General features: G+C 48.1%; 1 protein-coding gene across 2 annotated transcripts in view; it reads left to right on the forward strand.

The window, feature by feature from the left end:
• The window catches only part of ZC3H3 (zinc finger CCCH-type containing 3), a 276,522-nt gene that overhangs the window by 166,323 nt on the left and 86,120 nt on the right, over nucleotides 1-24,079 (forward strand). For both annotated transcript variants that reach the window (XM_083621938.1, XM_083621937.1), the window contains exon 5: nucleotides 5,009-5,202. In XM_083621938.1, coding sequence (XP_083478064.1) covers nucleotides 5,009-5,202 — 194 coding nt within the window. The remainder of the gene's footprint in view (nucleotides 1-5,008; nucleotides 5,203-24,079) is intronic.

Here is a 24,079-nt window from a genome sequence, read left to right on the forward strand (position 1 = left end):
TATTTCCACACCATTTAGACCATGGCAACTGTGGTCAGAATGGAATATAGCCACTTTTGTTCTTTGGCCAGGATGCGATCTGTTTCCTCGACATTTCTCGCTTGCTGTTTGATCTCTCTCTAACCTGTGGTTTGGTTTTCATGCCTGCAGCGGCAGCTCCCGATATAAAAAAGAGCGGCTTCCCTGCCTTGTTCAGTTTTAATCACAGCTGTGGTGTGTTGGAGCCCTACCAGATGGAGCTTTCAGCAGAACAGGCAGCCTTTTTGCCTTTCAGCGTGCGCGAAGCAAGGAGAAGCGATTGCAGCAACCACCTCGGGGTGGCTGGCGTTAATGAGTCTTCATTCGGAAATGTTTAGGAAAACCGCTGAGCGCAGGTGTCTGGATTAGAGGCCGAAGTAGTAAAGCTCAGCAGTCTCTAACGCAAACAGAAGCAGAGTGCAATTGGAGCGCAAGACATCTAATCTGCAAAGGAATGGGGCACGAGAGGCAGAAAGGGGATGGATGTGCCTTGGACGGGAGAGGGTGGGTTCCTTGCTTATTTGGGTGATCTATATACAGTGGTACCTCGGGTTAAGAACTTAATTCGTTCTGGAGGTCCATTCTTAACCTGAAACTGTTCTTAACCTGAAGCACCACTTTAGCTAATGGGGCCTCCCGCTGCCGCCGGAGCACGATTTCTGTTCTCATCCTGAAGCAAAGTTCTTACCCTGAGGTACTATTTCTAGGTTAGCGGAACCTGAAGCGTCTGTAACCTGAAGCGTATGTAACCTGAGGTACCACTGTACTGTCCTGTATACTGTATGGAAGTGAGAGCTGGACCATAAAGAAGGCTGATCGCCGAAGAATTGGTGCTTTTGAATTCTGGCGCTGGAGGAGACTCTTGAGAGTCCCATGGATTGCAAGAAGATCAAACCTCTCCATTCTGAAGGAAATCAGCCCTGAGTGCTCACTGGAAGGACAGATCCTGAAGCTGAGGCTCCAAGACTTTGGCCACCTCATGAGAAGAAAAGACTCCCTGGAAAAGACCCTGTTGTTGGGAAAGATGGAGGGCACAAGGAGAAGGGGACGACAGAGGATGAGATGGTTGGACAGTGTTCTCGAAGCTACCAGCATGAGTTTGACCAAACTGTGGGAGGCAGTGGAAGACAGGAGGGCCTGGCGTGCTCTGGTCCAGGGGGTCACGAAGAGGCGGACATGACTAAACGACTAAACAGCAACATCTGCCCCCTCCCCCTCGGATACGACTAAATGACTAAACTCGAAAATATACTGTCCTTTCCTGGAGCCACAAGGATGGTTTTCAACAAAGTCATTTAAGATTAAAATAACGCATAGAGTTAAAAAAATAGCACAGGTCTTAAGGCACTCAACACAACTCATAGCAGTTTGCTGAACAGCAATTTACTAGTTGCAACTGTAGCTGCCAATCCATTTTGTCTAATCATGCTTTCCCTCCTCCAAACGAATGCCAGAAAGTTATTTACTTATAAATGAATTTAATAAATTTATAAAATATTTGCGGTGCTTCCGGTCCTACTCGGATGCTCATTTCCAGAGGGTGACGCTCTTCAACCTCGTGGAGCCTTCAGTGTGGGGTTCCTCAGGGTTCAGTTTTCTCCCCCATGCTGTTTAACATCCACATGAAACCGCTGAGTGGGGTTATCCGGAGCTTTGGAGTACGTTGTCAGCAATATTGCTGATGACACACAGCTCTGCTTGTCCTTTACATCTGCAGGTGAGGCATGGAGGAGCTGGACCGACGTCTTGCCCCGATAATGGACTGGATGAGAACCAGAACGAGAAGCTCAGTCCAGATAACACTGAGGCATTGTTAGGGGGCAGTTCCTTAGACCAGGTGGATGGGAGGTTGCCTGCTCTTCCTGTTTTTAATAAATTTTTATTGGAAATTTTATTTACAACATAACATAAACCCCCCACCCCCCCAATCCACCCTCATTAAACGTGAACATAACATACAATGAGCATAACATACAACAATACAAACAACCAAACAAAAGACTTCCTTTATCCTGTATAGTGGTACCTTGGGTTAAGAACTTAATTCTGGAGGTCCGTTCTTAACCTGAAACTGTTCTTAACCTGAGGCACCACTTTAGCTAATGGGGCCGCCTGCTACCGCCGTGCGATTTCTGTTCTCATCCTGAAGCAAGGTTCTTAACCCGAGGTACTATTTCTGGGTTAGCGGAGTCTGTAACCTGAAGTGTCTGTAACCCGAGGTACCACTGTATCTGGCCTCCTTATTTACTTCTTATAAGCTGTTTCCTTTCTGAATAATTATTAAGATTTTTCTAATTATAACTTAAATATCTACAAAGTCTCCTGCAGACATTAATCGAAACAAGTCCAGCTATGTATTTTAGGGCACTGTTTTGTGACGTATTCTCTGCATTTTCCCATGCTTTTTGAAACTCTTGTCGTGTGATCTCTAATTGCCTCTGTTAATCTCGCCAGTTCAATACGCTCTAACAGTTTGTCTTGCGATTCCTTTTTTGTTGGGGAGGTTGCCTGCTCTTGATGGGGTTACACTTCCTCTGAAGGAGCAGGTTCATCGCTTGGTGGTCCTCCTGGATCCTTTGCTGTCTCTTGAGGCTCAGGTGGCCTCAGTGGCCCGGAGTGCCTTCCATCAGCTTTTGCTGGTGGCCCAGCTGCATCCCTATCTGGACAGAGAAAGCCTAACTTCTGTCGCCTGTGCTCTGGTAACCTCTAAGTTAGATTACTGCAATGCATTATATGTGGGGCTGTCTCTGAGGACAGTTCGGAAACTTCAGCCGGTGCAGAACTCAGTGGCCAGGTTGCTCACCTGGGCAAGTCAGTTTGAGCATATTACACCGATCCTGGCCCAACTGCACTGGCTGCCAATCACGCCATTTAGGGCTTTAAATGCCAAAGGAAGACCCTTGTTCCAAACACCTCAGAGCCATTCAGCCATGCACTAAAGATTGACTCCTAGAAATACGTTGGGGGAGACCTTGCTGGTGGCTTGCTTTTTATGGACTAATACATGCTACAATCTCTTTTCTACCACAAGGGTGTGTAGGACCTCAGTTCACAGTGAAGCATGCAGGAGCAACAGTGGCGTCCGTTGCGACAGCCCAATTTTAAATGACCGGGAGGAAATAGGAATAATTTTACTGTGTCCCTGCAATCAGATTTTTGGTGTCTATTTCCAAATGTCTGCTACACCTGAATCCACGCAGAGTCCTTTTTTCCTAGGTCAGATAAGCGCTTTGATATAAATACATGGTGTCCCCCCCCCCCAGCGATGTTTCATGGAATAGCCTTTTGATCAGGCTATACAGCAGAGATGCTTAAAGCTGCATTTGTGCACCCAAGTCTTCCTCCTCCTCCTTCCTTGATTGCTTTGCGCAAACCGGTTAACGGACCAACTTTCTTCTTGCCCCATCTGTGGGAACTCTCAGGCACAATACATCAAGGCCGGTAGCCAATGGCAACAACCATATTAGAATAAACTTGTCATGCTAAGCACTAATAAATGTAATGATTACATTTTGCAATTCCCCCTTTTTGCGTGCCGCGCTTGCCTTCATTTGAAGGTAATGCTCCTCCGGCTTTTGCTTTCTGCTGATAGGAGAGCAGCTCCCTAATTTACACCCATTCTTCAGTCAATGCCGCGGTTTATATAGTTTCCGCTAATAGCATTATGAGCCATAGTTTTGTGCTAATTCAAAATTAGATCTCTCATTTGCATAAACAAATTACTGTTTGGATTAGCGCTAAATAGTTAAGGCAGCTGATACTGGAGCAGATTTGATTTGGTTGGAATGGCTGCTGGCCTAATGGTGGATATGCAGAACTCCGAATGCGAGTGGGAATAGTTACAGATGCAGAATCAGCCCATGCAGCAAGCTGCGTTTTGGCAGAGTTGCCCGGAGGACCCAGAATTTGGCAAGGAAATTCCGTGTTAAAAGAAGAAAACAAGTTTCTAGTCCACAGTGGAAGCTTGCAAGCAGGATCTGAGTGCGACAGTGCTCTTTCCACTTGTGATTCTGCCTCTGATAGGATGGAGAACATAGCCATCATGACTTGTAACCACTGATAGTTTTATCATCCAATGATTTGTCTAATCCTCTTGCTTCTGCCATGGACTTTAACAAGCCCTCGTCTCTCATCTGTAACTGCTCCCTTCCCTGGGATGTGGGTTTTCCAGAAAAGGTTGAATTGAAGATTTCTGAAGAGTTTTCCCAATACAAATTGGGGTAATTTTGCGCCAGAAAATTGTTTTCATTGGAGAATTTCCCAATGTCCTAGAGAATGATCTAGTTTAGCATGCTTATGTTACTTGTATTGAGTGAACCCAAAAATTTGGAAACTGCCAAGGTTGCCAGATATTTATTTGCAGTCAGCATCAATTCCTTGCTCCTAATCAACTTAGGTAATGCAAAAGTTCCAGTGGGAAAATATAAGTAAAGATGCTCTTCTCCACATCCCATCCCCTTCCCCTACGTGCAGTCTGGTGGCAATACTGACTTAACTTGCGCAGTCATTGCAATGTTTGCAGAGAGAGAGTGTGTGTGTGAAGTGCTTTGAAGGAACTTAGGCACACAGTGGGGGGGGCTGCAGAGGCCTTTGGGGGCTGCTGCCGGTCCAAGTGGACATTGCTGGTCTAGAAAAGTTCTACCTCTCTTGGAAGCCTGGCTCCTGGAAGCAGAACGAATCAAGCAGAGCAAGCAAAGCGCTGTTGAATTTGCTTCTGTCCCAGAATGCATGCTCATTGCAGAGGCTTGGGTGAGTCTGGAGTAAACCTTGGATATTTTCCTGCTTCAGTTGTTTGAGACAAGTGGAAGGAAATGCCAGGGACAGGTCAGGCAGACCACTTTTCAGAACAGCACATTGGAATAACAACCCTGCTAGCATTTAAACTCTTGTTTCTGTTGGATAACCCTGTTGGATAGTCCTAAAAGAACATGGCAGGCGGTGAGCAAAGGTCCCAGTTGCTTACCTTGAATGTATTATTTTGTCTTTGCAGGTCTCTGGTACTGAATAGCACCCGCCACTCTGCCACAGGGAGCAAGTTCCAGGCTTTGCAGCACCACTGGAGGAACAAAGATCTGCGCTGCATCGGAGGTGTCATGTACAGGGTGTCCGCTAACAAGCTTGCCAAAACTTCCAGCTCTCCGGCCAGGAGCGGTGAAGTTGCTAGCAGGAGTCACGCCAGAGCAGGTAGGCTATGCGACAGCTTCCTGGTCTTGGATACTGGCACATGTGAGTGCAGAGCTGCTCCCAGTTGGAGTGGGAGGCAGCTGACACTGTAACATCGTCCCAGATCCCAACTATCTTCGTTCTGCTAAGTGTGGCTTGGGTTTCCATAATGGTCCTTTTTGTTATCAAGTTCAACCATCTCAGAGCTGAGGTTTGCTTTTGTTGTTGTTTAGTCGTTTAGTCGTGTCCGACTCTTCGTGACCCCATGGACCAGAGCACGCCAGGCCCTCCTGTCTTCCACTGCCTCCCGCAGTTTGGTCAAACTCATGCTGGTAGCTTCGAGAACACTATCCAACCATCTTGTCCTCTGTGTCTCCTTCTCCTTGTGCCCTCCATCTTTCCCAACAACTCATGAGGTGGCCAAAGTATTGGAGTCTCAGCTTCAGGATCTGTCCTTCCAGTGAGCACTCGGGGCTGATTTCCTTAAGAATGGAGAGGTTTGATCTTCTTGCAGTCCATGGGACTCTCAAGAGTCTCCTCCAGCATCAGAATTCAAAAGCGTCAATTCTTCGGTGATCAGCCTTCTTTATGGTCCAGCTCTCACTTCTGACATGAAAAATAGCTAACAGGAAAACAGAGATCTAGTTCAGCTATTCCCTTTTAAGTTCAAGAACAAGGAAACGGACCATAGCATTTATTCAAACATTTCTCTGTCGGTGTCCCATCCTTTTCCTAGCACTGTGTGGAATGCACCACACTCTTAAAAATCCATCCATAAAAACCCAGGTATATTGTACTCGGGAGTGAGGAGTGCTATAAATACAGTTCAGTAACCAGGTTGGTAGTTATCTGTTAATACCTCTCTAGCATTTCCCAGACGTCTAAAACTGTGCTGCCAGTTCCTAAGTTCAGACATCACAGAGAGATGGCCTTGATAATAGCCTCTCCTTTATGGCTGCCTCTTCCCCTGGAAGTTCTCCAGAGCTCTGGTCTATTCACGTTTTAAAAGCAGTATTTAGATTTTTTTTTATCTGGACAGAAATTTGTCGGCCATGGCTCAGGTCAAGTGTGAACAACGTTAACTCCTCCATATATTGAACCAAAGATATATTTAAAAAATGGATGCAGTTTTAACCCTCCACCCCAAACATTATTTTGTGAAGGCCCATCCATGTCCTGGCCCTTACCGGACAAACACCTGAGTATATTTTCTTCCAAAACCTTTAATGTTCAGATCAGTGCAATGCATAGGCAAAGTAAGGTTGGAAGGCACAGCAGGTTCTAATGGCTAAGCAAGTGAAGGCGTTGATCTTACAAGCTAACACACCCCTTCGGGTCCCGTTATATGGGGATGGGGCAGGCAAAAGGGCGAGCGGATGGAAGCTCCTTCGGTAGCCCTCTCTGGCCCTATTTGCGGATTTCCCCCTGGGGCATCTGGTTGGCTGCTGCGAGGACAGGATGTTGGGCTTGATGGGCCCTTGGCCTGATCCACCAGGCTCTTCTTGTGTTAGAAGAACTGCTGTCCATTGCTCAGGGCCTGCCTGTTTGGAGCTTCGTGTTAATAACTTACAGCGTCCTGCTGGCAGACTTAAGGGGGTCTCTTTCATGGAAAACGCTTCTTCAGAACAGTCCTACACTCCTGCACAGAAGTAGCAACATGAAAGAGGCCACTGAGTATTATGGAAAGTGCAGCTTTCTTCTCAACCTGGACAGGAGTCTTGTTGTTTGTGTCAATAATAATAATAATAATAATAATAATAATAATAATATTCCAAAAAATATTAATTTTCTCTTATAGAACATAGACATTAACACAAAAGAAAAACATTACGCATAACACAACAAAAAAAACCACATAACAACAAATAATAATAATAATAAAAGAATTGTTTCTTCTTGTATCCTGGTTATATTACATTGCTAAATGACTCGACACCCCTCAATCTGATTTCATTGTATCAAATATTTAACAGTTTCCAACTTTCCAACACAAATACCTTCTTTCAATTACAAACTTCTTATCTTTGCTTTATGTTCCAATCCATAATGTTCACTATAACAGATCTTTTTTTTTTTATCCCTAGGCCTAGTTTATTACTTCCTAGAATTTCCTGATTATCTTATATTGATAATAATAATATTTTTTTATTTATACCCCGCCCTCCGCGGCCAGAGCCAGGCTCAGGGTGGCTAACACCAGTAAAATTACAATAAAAACATAATGGGGGGGGGGAAATACAATTTAAAATACAGGTTAAAAATACTCTACTCAAGGTTCCTCTTTCAGCTTTCTTCTTAAGGCTCCGGGGAGATTCCCCAGAAAGTGTGTTTCATCAACTCTGCAAACTCTCTCCCTGCTCACGCCCCCCCCCCCCCGTGCAGCTCCTGAATCTCCCACTCTGCTGTTATCGGCACACTTTAAAAATGTCCCCCCCCCCATCCGCAGCACCCAGTGAGTTAATCCATGGTTTAAGCTAAATCTCCACCCCCCTCACCTGCTGAGATGAGGTGCCCTAAGCAGTTCTCTCCGCTCCCCCCCCCCCAGCTCAGCCCTGATTTCCCACTCTCAATTTCCTCTCTCACGCTTTTTATCCGCCAAGGTGGTGGTAGGGGGATGCAGTGAGGGGGGGCAGCAGTGGAGAGGAGCACAGGGCAGCTGAAGAAGAGCTCGGGAACAGCTCCCTCTTTGTCAGGGGGCTGCTTTCTCTCCCTCCCCCCCCTTTCTGGCTGAGGTTTCTCATCCCCTGCTGCCTCCCCTCTCCCTGCCCTGCCCAGTCCTTCCGCAGACTGGATTGTTGCATCCTTGCTAATCCTCTTCTTTATGATCATCTTCCGCTTTGGCCACTCCTGTCCCTATTAAACATCTCATTTGCTTCAGTGATGTTTTTATAAAAAAAGTTTATCTTCCTCGGGTTGCTTTTCAGGGTGCGGTGGGGGGCAGTGGCGGAATTAGATGGAGATTGATTCCGCCCCCCCCATACTTAATTTGGACGCCAATCGATCCCAAAGATTTCCCTTCACCTTGGCCTGCGTGGCTGTGAAATCGGGGTGCCTTTTCCAGGAGCTCTGCAGAAGCATTGCAAATCTGATTACACCATAATCAGCAGGCCCCAGGTGTGCGCCAGCTTCCATCTCTTGTTTATCGTACCTGGCTCCTTTCTTCTTAGCAAGCAGGCGGGTGGGGGCTCGAGGGAGGAAGGGAGGACCGTCTCAAATTACGGCCTGGTGACTCAGCAGCCTGGGAAAAAATGCATCTCTAAGGAGCCCATTTCCCTCGTCTGCTAGTACCCCCTGTCACCATCTTACAGGTATTGCCTATTTTCAGCATAAAGGTAAAGGGACCCCTGACCGTTAGGTCCAGTTGTGGCCGACTCTGGGGTTGCGGCGCTCATCTCGCTTTACTGGCCGAGGGAGCTGGCGTACAGCTTCCAGGTGATGTGGCCAGCAGGACTAAGCCGCTTCTGGCGAACCAGAGCAGCGCACGGAAACGCCGTTTACCTTCCTGCCGGAGTGGTACCTATTTATCTACTTGTACTTTGACGTGCTTTTGAACTGCTAGGTTGGCAGGAGCAGGGACCGAGAAATGGGAGCTCACCCCGTCGCGAGGATTCCAACTGCCGACCTTCTGATCAGCAGGTCCTAGGCTCTGTGTTTTAACCCACAGTGCCACCTGCGTCCCTTATTTTCAGCATACATCTGTGCAATTTTTCCAGGCCCGGCATTGACACCTGAGGCGTCCATGGAATCATGGAGTTGAAAAGGACCCAAATGGTCATTTGATCCAACCCATTTCAATACAGAAATCACATCTGAAGCATCCCTGACAGATTTATGGGCATCTAACCCTCTGCTTGAGGGGTGCGGTTGGCGCTGTGGGTTAAACCACAGAGCCTAGGACTTGCCAATCAGAAGGTCGGCGGTTCAAATCCCCGCGAAGGGGTGAGCTCCTGTTGCTTGATCCCTGCTCCTGCCAACCTAGCAGTTTGAAAGCAAGTCAAAGTGCAAGTAGATAAATAGGTACCGCTCTGGCGGGAAAGTAAACGGTGTTTCCGTGCGCTGCTCTGGTTCGCCAGAAGCGGCTTAGTCATGCTAGCCACATGACCCGGAAGCGGTACGCCAGCTCTCTCGGCCCGTAAAGTGAGATGAGCGCTGCAACCCCAGAATTGGTCACGACTGGACCTAATGGTCAGTGCTCCCTTTACCTTTAACCTCTGCTTAGAAACCTCCAAGGAAGGAGAGTCCATTCCCCTCTGAAGGAGTCTGTCCCACTGTCAAACAGCTCTTGCTGCCAGAAAGTTCTTCTGCTCATGAAACTGAGGCCTTACGCTGAGTCGAACCCATGGCTCCATTTAGCCTAGTGCTGCCTGCTCTGAGTGGAAGCAGCTGTCAGACAGGATGGGACATTTCCCAGCCCTGTTGCTTTGGGGGAAAGGGCGTAGCTTGGTGGTAGAGTATTTGCTCTGCATGCAACAGTTTCCAAGTTCAATTCCCAGCATCTCCAGGTAGGTCTGGGGGGGGGACCTCCATGTCCGAAACCCTGGAGAGCCATGATGCTGCCAGTCAGTGTAGGCAATACTGGGCTAGATGGGCTAAATGTACCAATGATCTGATTTGGTATAAGGCAGCTTTCTGTTTTCCTAGGTGCTTGGTTGAAGGAGCTGGGTATATTTAGCCTGGGGGAAAAGGAGACTGGGAGGAGATATGATTTGTTTGTTGTTGTTGTCATTTAGTCGTGTCCGCCTCTTCGTGACCCCCTGGACCAGAGCATACCAGGCACTCCTGTCTTCCACTGCCTCCCGCAGTTTGGTCAAACTCATGCTGGTAGCTTCGAGAACACCGTCCAGCCATCTCGTCCTCTGTCGTCCCCTTCTCCTTGTGCCCTCCATCTTTCCCAACATCAGGGTCTTTTCCAGGGAGTCTTCTCTTCTCATGAGGTGGCCAAAGTCTTGGAGCCTCAGCTTCAGGATCTGTCCTTCCAGTGAGCACTCAGGGCTGATTTCCTTCAGAATGGAGAGGTTGGATCTTCTTGCAGTCCATGGGACTCTCAAGAGTCTCCTCCAGCACCAGAATTCAAAAGCATCCATTCTTCGGCGATCAGCCTTCTTGATGGTCCAGCTCTCACTTCCATACATCACTAGTGGGAAAACCATAGCTTGAATTATACAGACCTTTGTCGGCAAGGTGATGTCTCTGCTTTTTAAGATATGACAGCCATCTTCAAATATCTCAAGGCCTGTCACATGGATGAGGAAGCATGCTTGTTTTTTCCTGCTCTGGAGGGTGGGACTCGAACCAGTGACTTCAAGTTACATTAAAGGAGATTCCAACTAAACTTTTGGAAAAACTTTCTGGCAGTAAGAGCTGTTCGGCAGTGGAGCTGTCTCCCATGAGAGGTTGTGGACTCTCCTTCTTTGGAGGTTTTTCAGCAGAGTGGCCAACTATCATGGATGCTTTAGCTGATTTTCTTGCATTGCTTGGGGTTGGACTGGATGCCCCACGGGGTCCCTTCCAACTCTATGATTCTATCAATTTAGCTGGAGGTGTTAGGGGTCTAACCTGGGACATGTCTACAGTGTTCTTAAGTGATGAGCTCCAGCTAGCTTTCTGGAGCCTTTCCGCGTCTGATGGCCTGGAATTATAAGGCTTCCAAAGTAGAACCACATGTGTTTGTGTTTGAGTGTGCACATTTGTGGTGCCAAGTGCCCCGGCAGTATTTATGTGCTTAGTTCATCGCATCTCCACATGCTTGCTTGATCTGCAGGACCACATTCCCTTTAGAAGCTCCTTTTGTCATGGCGCTTTCTATCTCCTGAGTGTTTGGGACTAGCAAAGAGATGGGAGAAACACTTGACAGCTTAATTGCTTGGCATTTAACTGGGGCTGGTTATAATTCCGCCTGGCAATGGCGCTCTCCTTCTGGATTTATTGGGTCAATATTTTGTCTCCCTCTGTCACAGCTCCAATTTAGAGCCAGGGTGAAACGCTCAAGCGCTCCTCTCTCCTCTCAGGTGGGCAGGCTGCTTTGATGTGCTTTTAAGCCCCAGACCCAGGGGCTCCGACTCTGGGCGCATTGAGTAGCACCCTGGTGGACCTGGGACGCACCATGTCATGCGTTTGCTTCTCCCAGTCGTGCCCCATCCCTAGTAGCCCCGAGGAAAGGGGAGCGCCGGCAGAGTAATGATGAAAAGGCAAGGAGATGGATGGAGCCCGTGGCTTCATGCCACCATAGAATCATAGAATCATAGAGTTGGAAGAGACCACAAGGGCCATCGAGTCCAACCCCCTGCCAAGCAGGAAACACCATCAGAGCACTCCTGACATATGGTTGTCAAGCCTCTGCTTAAAGACCTCCAAAGAAGGAGACTCCACCACACTCCTTGGCAGCAAATTCCACTGTCGAACAGCTCTTACTGTCAGGAAGTTCTTCCTAATGTTTAGGTGGAATCTTCTTTCTTGTAGTTTGGATCCATTGCTCCGTGTCCGCTTCTCTGGAGCAGCAGAAAACAACCTTTCTCCCTCCTCTATGTGACATCCTTTTATATATTTGAACATGGCTATCATATCACCCCTTAACCTCCTCTTCTCCAGGCTAAACATGCCCAGCTCCCTTAGCCGTTCCTCATAAGGCATCGTTTCCAGGCCTTTGACCATTTTGGTTGCCCTCCTCTGGACACGTTCCAGTTTGTCAGTGTCCTTCTTGAACTGTGGTGCCCAGAACTGGACACAGTACTCCAGGTGAGGTCTGACCAGAGCAGAATACAGTGGCACTATTACTTCCCTTGATCTAGATGCTATACTCCTATTGATGCAGCCCAGAATTGCATTGGCTTTTTTAGCTGCCGCGTCACACTGTTGGCTCATGTCAAGTTTGTGGTCAACCAAGACTCCTAGATCCTTTTCACATGTACTGCTCTCAAGCCAGGTGTCATCCATCTTGTATTTGTGCCTCTCATTTTTTTTGCCCAAGTGCAATACTTTACATTTCTCCCTGTTAAAATTCATCTTGTTTGTTTTGGCCCAGTTCTCTAATCTGTCAAGGTCGTTTTGAAGTGTGATCCTGTCCTCTGGGGTGTTAGCCACCCCTCCCAGTTTGGCGTCATCTGCAAATTTGATCAGGATGCCCTTGAGTCCATCATCCAAGTCGTTGATAAAGATGCCAGAGGGCACCCCACCTCACCCACCTTAGGTCCAATGTATTTAGTTTTTTTCAAAAAAAATTATTTATTTTATAACACAAATAAAAAACACAAACAGAAAAGCAAACAATACAAACAAATTCTTGCCATATCCTTATTTTTCTAAACATTGTTAAATGGGCTTCCCCAAGTCCCACCTATCTGATTTTCATTTTACTTCATCTTTAGCAGTTTACATATATCATAATTTCTAACCATCTTTTTTTTTAAATCACACTTAAAATGACTTCACATTTTATCACTTACAAATAATACTATTTTAAAATACCCTATCTTCTACTTCTAACCCTACAGCCTATATCCTCTTCCAAAGCTATTTTAAGATTTAAATATTAACATATTTTTTCCAAATATTCCTTAAACTGCTTCCAGTCTTCTTCCACTGTCTCTTCGCTCTGATCTCGGAGTCTCCCGGTCAGTTCGGAAAGTTCCGTATAGTCCATCATCTTCATCAGCCATTCTTCGATAGTTGGTAAATCTTGTTTCCACCTTAGGAGGTCCAACGTAGGCTGCAGAAGGCGCGTAACTCAAAACAACATCAGATGCAAGTGCTAAATCTCTACATCTGAAACACAGCGGTTCAGATCTTTCCCCAGTCGAGACAGGAGCCAGATATTGAATGTCAGGCACTTTTGAATGTTAAATGAGCTGAACCAGGCAGGTGCCTGGCCCCTCTGCGTGCACACAAGCCTGCTGTATTCCTTCAATTCCACCCACCTTTGATTCCTCCCTGGAAATGACAAATGTGGCTGTTAATTATTTAACTGGCTTTATTTTGTCCTCCTCCTGCTGGGGGTGTGTGGTTCCCTTATGGGCAGCTGAGGCCGACCTGATTCACTTTCATCATCCAGACCCAACACCTGCTTTGTCGCCACTGGCACAAGTTAAGGATTTTTTGGTCCCGGGGCTGCCTCTAATATCAGTGGCCAATCACGAGGCTGCCAGAAGTGATCAAGCAAGTCATCCATCTCTGTAAGCGAGAGGGAAACCAGTAGTTTTCCTCTTGCTTGTCCACAAGCCACAAGCTCGTTATCGCAAGCTTGGAGAGCCGTGGGTGTTTGCCTTTTGGCCGGTGGACCTGAGCGGAGTGGGTTTTATTCACTACGTGCCCGGAGCTCAGATGCGTCTGGCCGCCAGGCAGATTGGCCTCCGGGAGCCGAGAGAGCGCGCTTCGCCTCGCCACCTTGCTCCACTTCCAAAATTTGATTAGATTGTTATGTGCAAAAGAGGCTTGGGGAAATGCCCAGAATTAGATGAGACGGATCAGATCAGTGCTTAATCTCTAAGGCCTTGTTCTCGCAAACAGGAGGTGACGCGGTCAACCTGGTGCAGGCGAGGGCTCCCATGATGGGATGCTGTGCCATACAGTAAAGAATCCTCGCATGTAGGAAACGGGGAGGTGAGGGAGAAAGGGGCCAGCTCCTGGTGGGAACTTTTGTTCCGTGGAGGAACGTCCTATCCTATGAGGCCCCTCTCCCCTAGCGAGCTGAAGCAGTCCAGTTTGACCTGCTCATCTCCTACTTGCGAGAGCAAGGCCTGAAATGAGACGTTTCACCTGGGAATGAGAAGGGCACCTCAAACCCCTTCTCCCAGCTGTGTGGCTCAGCGGGAAGAGGAAAGAGCTCTGCACATGCTTGTGGAATGCCCTCCCTAGTGAGGCGTGTCTGTCTCTTATCAGAAAGCATCCCTGTCTACCCAGTTGGGACGCGGGTGGTGCTGTGGGTTACACCACAGAGCATAGGACTTGCCGATCAGAAGGTTGGCGGTCCGAATCCCCGCGACGGAGTGAGCTCCCGTTGCTCGGTCCCTGCTCCTGCCAACCTAGCAGTTCGAAAGCACGTCAAAGTGCAAGTAGAGAAATAGGTACCGCTCCGGTGGGAAGGTGAACGGCGTTTCCGTGCGCTGCTCTGGTTCGCCAGAAGTGGCTTAGTCATGCTGGCCACATGACCCGGAAGCTGTATGCCGGCTCCCTTGGCCAGTAAAGCGAGATGAGCGCCACAACCCCAGAGTCAGCCACGACTCGACCTAATGGTAAGGGGTCCCTTTACCTTTACCTGTCTACCCAGGCAAGAAGAAAAAAAGATGCTCCTGGCAACCCAGAGATTGCTGGAAGAAATCATGTTTTTAATTGCAGCTGTTTTTATAATGCTTTGACTGTTCTGGGATGCTTTTATAAATGTGGATGTTTTTTTCTGGCCTGGCTTCCTTTGGAAAGAAGGGCAAGATGCTACTACTACTAATATAATGCAGTCAAAGGGACTTTCTTCTTAAAAATTGCTTCGTATGTATAAGGGTTGAGTTTTTGCCTGAAAAACCAATTCTGGACCAGGCAAGCTGACCTCTGGGTCTCATTCCTTCCCCATTTCTTTAAGATGTGAGCCTTCTTTATATGACCTATTTATAAACTGCACACATAGCCAAGGGCAGATGGAACATTATGTGCTGCAGCTTTCAAATTCCGAAAAATGAGGGGTGCTCAAAAGTTGTAACATGACTTGGGAATTCAAAATATGTTTTGCTTAAATTAATAAAATTAGTTTTGCTTGGTGTGAAATGTATATAAAATTGCATAGAAATCTTTAGAAATTATTGCCAAGTACTTGTAATTTTGTTTGTTTGTTTGGCATTACCTGACATTTTAAGAAGGATAAAAGCGGTTTATGTGCTTCTTCATCAAACATAGTCTTCCCAAGTTAAATGTTGTCCAATCACAAAAAGGCAGTTTTTAGTTCCTCACAATCATATTTCTAAGACCCTTCACTGAAGAAATTTGGGGAAAATAAGTTCCACCCCCTGAAATGGCACACCCTAAAGGAACAAGGAATATCAGTTGATATACAGTCATACCTCGGGTTACAGACGCTTCAGGTTGCGTGTTTTTGGATTGCGTACCACACCGAACCCGGAAGTACTAGAAAGGGTTACTTCCGGGTTTTGGCACATGCGCAGAAGCACTAAATCACGCTTTGCGCATGCGCAGATGTGGGAGTCATAAAGCCATAGCAGAGGCTTGTAATATTGCAGGGGCCCCCTGACCTCGTGACCAGCACTCCAAGCTTTACAATGTATTGGAGTGTATTGACTTTAAATGGAGTTGTGTTTCCTCTGGGCAGTGATGACCCTATATGGCGATGGGTGGGTAAAAGCCATGACCGGATGTAGGTAACGTGAGACATTGGCAAACGGCCATGCGACAGGAGAGAGGAGAGAACAAAGGATAATAAAAGATACCGGAGAGGAGAGAAGGCGTTCGAATGAGCTGCCCTCCATCCATGAAAATATTGCTGGCTCTCTGTGTCTTTATTTTATGCTAAACAGCGCCATTTGTGACGGCTGGCTCCGACACGCAGAAGCGCCGAATCATGACCCACGTGTGTGCAGATGCAGAAATGCGGGTTGCGAATGCTGCGGGTTGCGGACATGCCTCCCACATGGATCACGTTCGCAACCCAAGCGTCCACTGCAGTTTAAATGCATTATGGTATTATCTCCTGCTTTGGTCTTTGGAACTGTAGGTTAAAAACATTTTAAAATGCATAGATACATATTTGACCATTCATCCGAGCAGCTCAGAGGATCTTACATGGGGTTATTGTTTTTCACTCTTGCGACACCCCTGCAAGGTAGATTAGGCTGGAAGATAATGGCTGATAGAAGCCCGTGGGTTTCAGGCTGGAGATGTTCCAGCTCTACTGGAGATGGCAGGGATTGAACCTGGGGTCGTCTGCATGCAAGGCAGGTCCCTCTGCCAGTGAGCAATGACCCTTCCCCACTGCTGTCCTCTGTCGGAGGCAGTATACCTCCGTACGCCAGCTGCTTGGAACTGCAGGTGAGGTGAGGGCTGTTACACTGGGGTCCTGTTTGTGGGCTTCCTAGAGGCACCTGGGCGTCCACTGTGGGAAATGCAATGCTGGACTAAATAGGTGTGGAACAGAAAGGCTCTTCTTGCATTCTTCCACTCAGCAAAGGTGCGGGATATTTAACCGGCCGCTATAATAAGGAGTTTTGCCTGGCTCTGTGCCGGATGCACGAGTTACAGGCAGTCGAGGAAATAGGCAAGGTCTTTGGTGGTGGCAAAAACCCCTCGCTCTTTCAAAAAGCAAATTCCACAGAGGAGTTTCATGGAGGGGAGAGTGATGGGGGAAGGCAGCCCCGAGCACAAGATTGAAAGCAGCAGGAACAAAATTAAGGGCTGACATTGTCCGGAAAGCGAGCCTGACCTCAATCTATTAAAGAGCCGTCTCTGGTTGTGCTTAACACACTCTTGGCGCTGTGATGGAATTGAAGAGGCCCTCAAGTGGCGTTTGCAGGCACCCTCCAGCTTCCCTCCAGAGCAGAGTCTGTAGATATTACGATCTTCCCCTTCCTGGGGGCTTTTATATTTCTGGGGCTATTTTGCTTTCACTTGGTCGTGAAAAGGGGGGAAATAAAAATGCAAAATGACGTGAATAGCAGAAAGGATAAAACCAAGGAACTGAATGGAGCTTGAAGCTGGTAGGAGAGTTGGCCATGAGAGAATTCAGGGTCAAATCCCTGCTCAGTCCACAAAACGTGCTGGATGTGCACTTTTTCTTAGCCAAGCCTACCTCGCAAGGTTTCAGTGAGAATGAGGGGAGACAGCAATGGCTCTACTCTGAGTAAAACTTCGTTGAATACCAGCCCATATTGGGGACGGCTGATATAAAGACATGGACATGTTTGTATGAGAGCAGTTGTTTCTGGATCGTATCCTGTGCCTGATTTGGCTTTTCCCCTCGCGTGAGTATTGGTGTGTGCTGGTAGGGTAGTGGCTTGGTTGTGTGAGTGTGCAAAACACAGGTGTTGAGATGGGCGAGTGAGGGGACAGTGGTCAATTCTCTCCCTCCTTGCAACTCTTAGGACAGTCCAGTCCTCAGTGCATGCAGATATTTAGACATTTAAGTGCAAGTAATCCATCTGATAGGGACACGGGTGGCGCTGTGGGTTAAACCACAGAGCCTAGGACTTGCCGATCAGAAGGTCGACGGTTCGAATCCCCGTGACGGGGTGAGCTCCCGTTGCTCGGTCCCTGCTCCTGCCAACCTAGCAGTTCAAAAGCACGTCAAAGTGCAAGTAGATAAATAGGTGAAGGTGAACGCCGTTTCCATGCGCTGCTCTGGCTCGCCAGAAGCAGCTTAGTCATGCTGGCCACATGACCCGGAAGCTGTACGCCGGCGTGATGAGCGCCACAACCCCACAGTCAGCCACGACTGGACCTAATGGTCAGGGGTCCCTTTACCTTTTTAATCCAACTGAGGCAAGAAAAATATGCACAGGGTTCCCCCAAACTACCTCAACTAAACTTGGCCTGTTCTGAAGGCAGGCTTTGGCTGCTGGTGACCCCAAGAAGCATGCATGGACTGTTGAAGGCTCTTGCTGACTACTAACCATGATGGCTCTGCTCCACCTCCACAGTTGGAGACAGCAATGCTTTAAATTCCTTTTTTATTATTATTAACATATAAAACACATACATATACATTTACACAATACACGTACACAACACACTACCTAATTTTCATAACATAAAACATACCTACATTATCCTATATGATACCTACCTATACTATACATATCAACGTACCTACACACCTACCCCACACGGACACCCACCAAGCGACTTGACTTCTAGCCGTTCTTGTTTCACTACTTTATTTTTCCAACTAGCTTAAACGCATTTCATTATTTCTTCAATCTCTTCTAGTATCTTAATGTTACTCTCCTTTCACTCTAATCCTTTTCTAGATTCACTCAGTATCTGTCAGAAATTCGACTTTTTCCACATAATTTTTGATGTGTTCCTTAAAGATAGCCCACTCCTTAGTCACTTTTTGTACCATATCTCCCCTTATCCTCCCTGTTAATTCGGCAGTGCTTCTAAATTCCAGTTTCTGCAAACCAGAGGAGCGGAGAGGCATTTTGTACAGGAATCCTGCCTGGGGGGCGTTTCCTACAAGCGCCTCGCTTGGCCACTGCGAGAACAGAGTGCTGGACCAGAAGGGCCTTTGACTTCAACCAGCAGCCTCTTCTTATGTTCTTATGAACACAATGTGCTTTTAAGCGCACCGGGATCCTTCAGCGTTCAATGCCAGAGAGTTCCCCAGGGGCGTGTGTGCTGATCAGCAGGATTCCCAAGGTGGCCGGGGAAACCCCCTTGCACAGTCAGGAGAGCCGAGTGCGGGGGCGGCTGACCAGGCGCCAAGCTGTCAAGGGCCATCATCGCTGCCAGGAAGGACGAAAAGCGCTTGGAAGAAAATGCGCACTCGGCTGGTTGCTTACCAACTAATTTTAGAAGGGCTGAATGTCACGGGAATGCCGTTTCTACGTTTTGCGGAGCAGCCAAAAGCACTCAGGGCACCCCCAGCCCACCCGCCTCCTTTTGTCACTGCAGGGGAATCACATGAGCAACCTGTTCTCTGCTTAATGTCCTCAGGCCCCTTCTTGGGTTTTGTGTCTCTGATGAAGCTTCATCCAAGGAGGCGGCGTTGCATCCTACCAGGAACTGAGGCTGAGGGAACCACTGAATGGATGAGCAGAAGAAGGGCCTCCTGGATCAGGCTAATGACCCATCTCGTCTTGCATCCTGTCTTTACAGTGGCCAACCAGGTGCCTGTCTGAAAACTGCAAGCAGGATTCCAGCACAAAAGCCCTCTCCCCTCTTGCTGTGTTTTCCAGCAACTGGAATTCAGAAACATTGCTGTCTCCAACTGTGAAGACAGAGCTGAGCCATCCTGGCTAGTGACCATCGATAGTCATCTTCTCCATGAATTTGTTCATTTAGGTTAATGGCCATCACTGCCTCTTATGGCGGGGAGTTCCATAGTTTAACTCTGGGCTGCATGAAGAAAGACTTCCTTTTATCTATCTGGGTAGGGCCAGAGAGCCAGGACTGAGACACCCCTTACTGTGGCCACGAACTCACCAGCTACTCTTCAATAAGTCACTCTCTTCCACAGCTCTCCCCCCCACATCACCTGCAAGAATAATGATAAGAATGATGATGATGATGACACGGGTGGCGCTGTGGGTTAAACCACAGAGCCTAGGACTTGCCGATCAGAAGGTCGGCGGTTCGAATCCCCGCGAAGGGGTGAGCTCCCGTTTCTCGGTCCCCGCTCCTGCCAACCTAGCAGTTCAAAAGCACGTCCAAGTGCAAGTAGATAAATAGGTACTACTCCGGCAGAAAGGTAAACGGCGTTTCTGTGCACTGCTCTGGTTTGCCGGAAGCGGCTTAGTCCTGCTGGCCACATGCCCCTGAAGCTGTACGCCGGCTCCCTCGGGCAGTAAAGCGAGATGAGTGCCGCAACCCCAGAGTCGGCCACGACTGGACCTAATGGTCAGGGGTCCCTTTACCCTACAAGCTTGTTGTGAGGATTGTAACAAAAGGTCTACAGCGTTATTTGAAACCCACCCCCTTAAAAAAAGATGTGTAAGTGCTGGTGTTATAAGAAAGAGGTGAGGTGACTGTGCTGGCTGGCCACCCTGCATCTTTGCTACGTTGGTTGTCTCCAAATGTTTTGGACCACAACTCAACCATCAACCGCTACCAGCATGAACATGCTCCCATTGGCTCTAGCATCATATGGCTGTTCTATCTGGGGCTAACGGGAATCACAATGCAAAACATCTGGAGGGCACCAGGTTGCCAAAGGCTGCACTTTTTCAAAGTGTGTCCTCACCCAGATTATTGAATTTTTTGCACCTATGACAACTTCCTTTCCAGTCCCTTTGCAGCTGGGATGCAAGCGTTGCATTGCACGCCCTGTAGCTCTGAGATCACATTTGAACTTCCTTGTGAAATATCTTTCAGTGGAGAGCAAAAATCCATGTTTAAAACAAACGGTTTATATGTGAGAGCTGTCGAACGGCTGTGCGTCCCCCTGCAGATGTTTTCTGCTGAGGTTGGCCTCTGTGTTTGCGGAGTGTCGGCCCCAGAAGAGATTTGGTCCAATTAATGTGAATTGTGCTGATCAGGCTCCACGCTGACCTGTGCAGACTGCTGAGCAATGGCTGGCGGGGCACCAGCTGATGGCTGGTGGGCAAGAGTGGCGAGGGCTTCCATCGTGGTCACCGGACTCCTAAGGCTGGGCTGGCCGGTGGTCTTCTGCAAGTCTCCTGCTCCCGGGACCGTCCACAATGCACAGCTCAATCACATTAAAGAGTGTGCAGGGCAAACCGGCTGCGCACAGAAATGGATTCTGATTAGGGGCTTATCTTCCTATCCACCTGCAGAGCTCGATGATAGAGGGTTGACTCCTTCAGTTGGTGCGAGAGCAAATCTTGGAAAGGCAGCTGATTTATGGAGCGGGAGCAAACTGGTCTGAAATGCCCTTCTGGGCAGAGAGGCTGCAGAACTTTGGCTTTTGCTGGTCCTGAATGGGGTAACTGTGCCCCTGAAGGACCAGGTGCGCAGCCTGGGAGTCATTTTGGACTCACAGCTGTCCATGGAGGCGCAGGTTAATTCTGTGTCCAGGGCAGCTGTTTACCAGCTCCACCTGGTATGCAGGATGAGACCCTACCTTCCCGCGGACTGTCTGGCCAGAGTGGTGCATGCTCTGGTTGTCTCCCGCTTGGACTACTGCAATGTGCTCTATGTGGGGCTACCTTTGAAGGTGACCCGGAAACTGCAATTAATCCAGAATGCGGCAGCTAGACTGGTGACTGGGAGCGGCCTCCAGGACCATATAACACCGGTCCTGAAAGATCTTCATTGGCTCCCAGTACTTTTCTGAGCATAATTGAAAGTGTTGTTGCTGACCTTTAAAGCCCTAAACGGCCTCGGTCCTGTATACCTGAAGGAGCGTCTCCACCCCCATCGTTCAGCCCAGACATTGAGGTCCAGCTCCAAGGGCCTTCTGGCGGTTCCCTCACTGCAAGAAGCCAAGTTACAGGGAACCAGGCAGAGGGCCTTCTCAGTAGTGGCGCCCACCCTGTGGAACGCCCTCCCAGCAGATGTCAAGGAAATAAGCAGCTATCTTATCTTTAAAAGACATCTGAAGGCAGCCCTGTTTAGGGAAGTTTTTAATGTTTAATGCTGTATTGTTTTTAACACTTGATTGGGAGCTGCCCAGAGTGGCTGGGGAAACTCAGCCAGATGGGCGGGGTATAAATAATAAATTATTAAATTATTATTATTTCCTATAAAAGCACCAAGCATATACTGTAGCAGCAATCCCATTCTGAGGGGCTGCTTTGCAGGTTTCAGTTTCTTATATGGAGATGAATCCTTGAGTGTCCAAACGTGAGCTATGAACTGTGTCTTCATTCGACACACCCCGGAGCAGTTATGTGGCTTGGGAGTGCTGATTTGCCTGTGCATCTGTGGCAGAAAGGTTCCACGTGTGTCATGTTCCCTCAATCTAACCCTTCCACTTACATGGAGATTACTCTCTGTGCAGGAAATTCTGATATATGAAGCAGCCGCTTACTTCAGGCAGGCTCCTCTGACGTGCCAAACCCTCAGAGTAATATAATGCATTAACCAGGAGACTTTGGGTAGCTTTCTTGCAGAACCCAAGCTCGCCACTGTAACCTCGCTCCTTTGTAGTCAACAAGGTTATGGCCACAATCTGGGAAGCGGAGCGATTAAATTCCGCCTGCCCAGCTGGGCGGCCGACTTTCTGATTTCAAATTGTTGCCCCCGGTGCCAAGTCTCAGGCAATTTGTGGGGCAGTCATAGGGGGAGGCCGCAGTGCCATGAAAATAAAGTTGAAACTCCCTGCCTGCTGGATGCGGTTCAATCCCTGAAGCTGCTTATGAAAGGAACCCCTCTGGGTTGTGGGCCGGTGGCTTATAAAGGCGGTGGGTGAATGGGGGGAGAGGGAGCCTGAATTACACACCTGCATCCAGAATTACCCACCCAAATTTTTGACTGCAGATTTCCAGTGTGTGTGTGTGTGTGTGTGTGTGTGTGTGTGTGTTTATGTAGCGCCCAGTCCTATGTTCTTTCACCTGAGCCTTTAAAAGCGGCCTTTGGAAACTAAGAAAGCAACAGAAAATGGGTGTGTTGTTGTTGTTGGAATGGGAGCTTCTATTTAGCCTTTCCCTTCCAGCAAGGAAGGAGTACTTGAGCCTCTGGATGAGTTAAAATAAATGAGCCCCCAGCAGCAGCTAGTGCTGATCCGCCTGGAAATGGCTGGACCTGCTTAAATGGGTAATAATTAAAGAAATAAATTTCCTCGGTGCCAGCCTCACAAATGTTTTGTTCAGCACTAAAGCCACGGGCCTCTGAAATGGAAAGTGGGGCTGCTGGGGGGGAGGAGGGAGAGAGAAGGCAGCACTCGCCATAAGGCTGCCTTTGCAGATGCAAGATGCTAATGCGGCCTATTAAAGGAATTTTCATGGTTAAAAGAATACCTTTCCTAGGTGCCGAGGTCACGCGTTAAACAGGTTTAGCGGAACAATTTGCGCCAAGGCAGCCGCGTGAAGCAGAGGGGAGGCGGCATCTCTGGCAGGTGCAGGGCCTCTGCTTTTTATTGAGCAGGTGAATTAATGGAAAGGGCCTCTGGTCCAACCTGGCAAAGGGAGCCTGCTGAGCAGAGGGGCAGAGCCTGTCCACATGAAACAGAACAGCCTTCTCCAATCTGGTGCCTTCCAGACACTTTAAACTGCGCCTTCCCATTAGCCCCAGCCAGGGCTTGATAGGAGTTGTAGTCCAAAACATTCGTAGGGCACCCGGTTGGGGAAGCCTGGTATAAGACAATGGTGAGCTAGATGGCCTGACTCCACGCAAGGTTCTTGTTTTGCTTTAGTTGTAATTTCCAGGCAGCCCTGAAGGATATTTGCACACATCGCAGTGCACTGCGGAAATGAAAGCTTCTATGACTGTGGCCAGCTCCCTGCTGTCCAAGAAGGGGCGCTGCTTCTGTGACAAATAAGTGTGGATAAAAAGAGCTCCAAGGTTAGTGCCCCTGTCTGTGAATCCAGCAGCAAAGCTGCATCCAGGAGCATTTCCAGGTTGCAAAGCTGCTTGTGTGTTGCCCCCATCCATGGCATCGTCATGTAGGCGGTTGCAGAAAATCTGGCTCTGTGCATCGCATCTTCCCAATGGACACACTTCATTCTACGTGGAGTCTAATCTCAGCCTAGGCCATTTTGGAATATGAAGAAGCCCCAATAGCAAAGGGAAACAAAACAAATATCAGACAAACAAAACTTTAAAAATGCAAAGATCTTTTTTTTAAAAAATACCATGTAGTTTTCAGTTGCAAAAGCCTGTGTGTGGTAAGAGGAGTGGCTTGTCTCCATTTGCCTTCAGGGGTTTTAAGAACTGTAAAATGATACTCTGCCCTGGGCACTCTAGCAATCCTATGACATGAAATAAAAATTAGGTGCATTTTAGAAATAATCTCTAAATTTAGAACGTGTAATCCAGACACATGGGGATGTTTCTTTGCAGCTGCAAATCGTGCAGCTATGATCCCAAAGCTGCCTTCAGGGGACAACAGAGCTCACAAGAGAACTGCTTCCGTGTGCCACTTGGAATCAGTTTGTTGATAAAAACCTCCAGTGAACCTGAACTGGTCCCATGGAGAAGGCTTCCTGCTGCATCTCTGCATGATGTCCTGGCTTGACCTCCTTTCAAACACAAGCTGTTGTGACCTGGGATTGCGGTTTCTGACATAGATCTGTGTACGGCATGATCAGATCATCTAGTCCCTGATGCCGAGATGCAGCCCAATCAA

This window comes from Podarcis filfolensis, assembly GCF_964270895.1.
Source record: "Podarcis filfolensis genome assembly, chromosome: 7".
NCBI lineage: Eukaryota > Metazoa > Chordata > Lepidosauria > Squamata > Lacertidae > Podarcis > Podarcis filfolensis.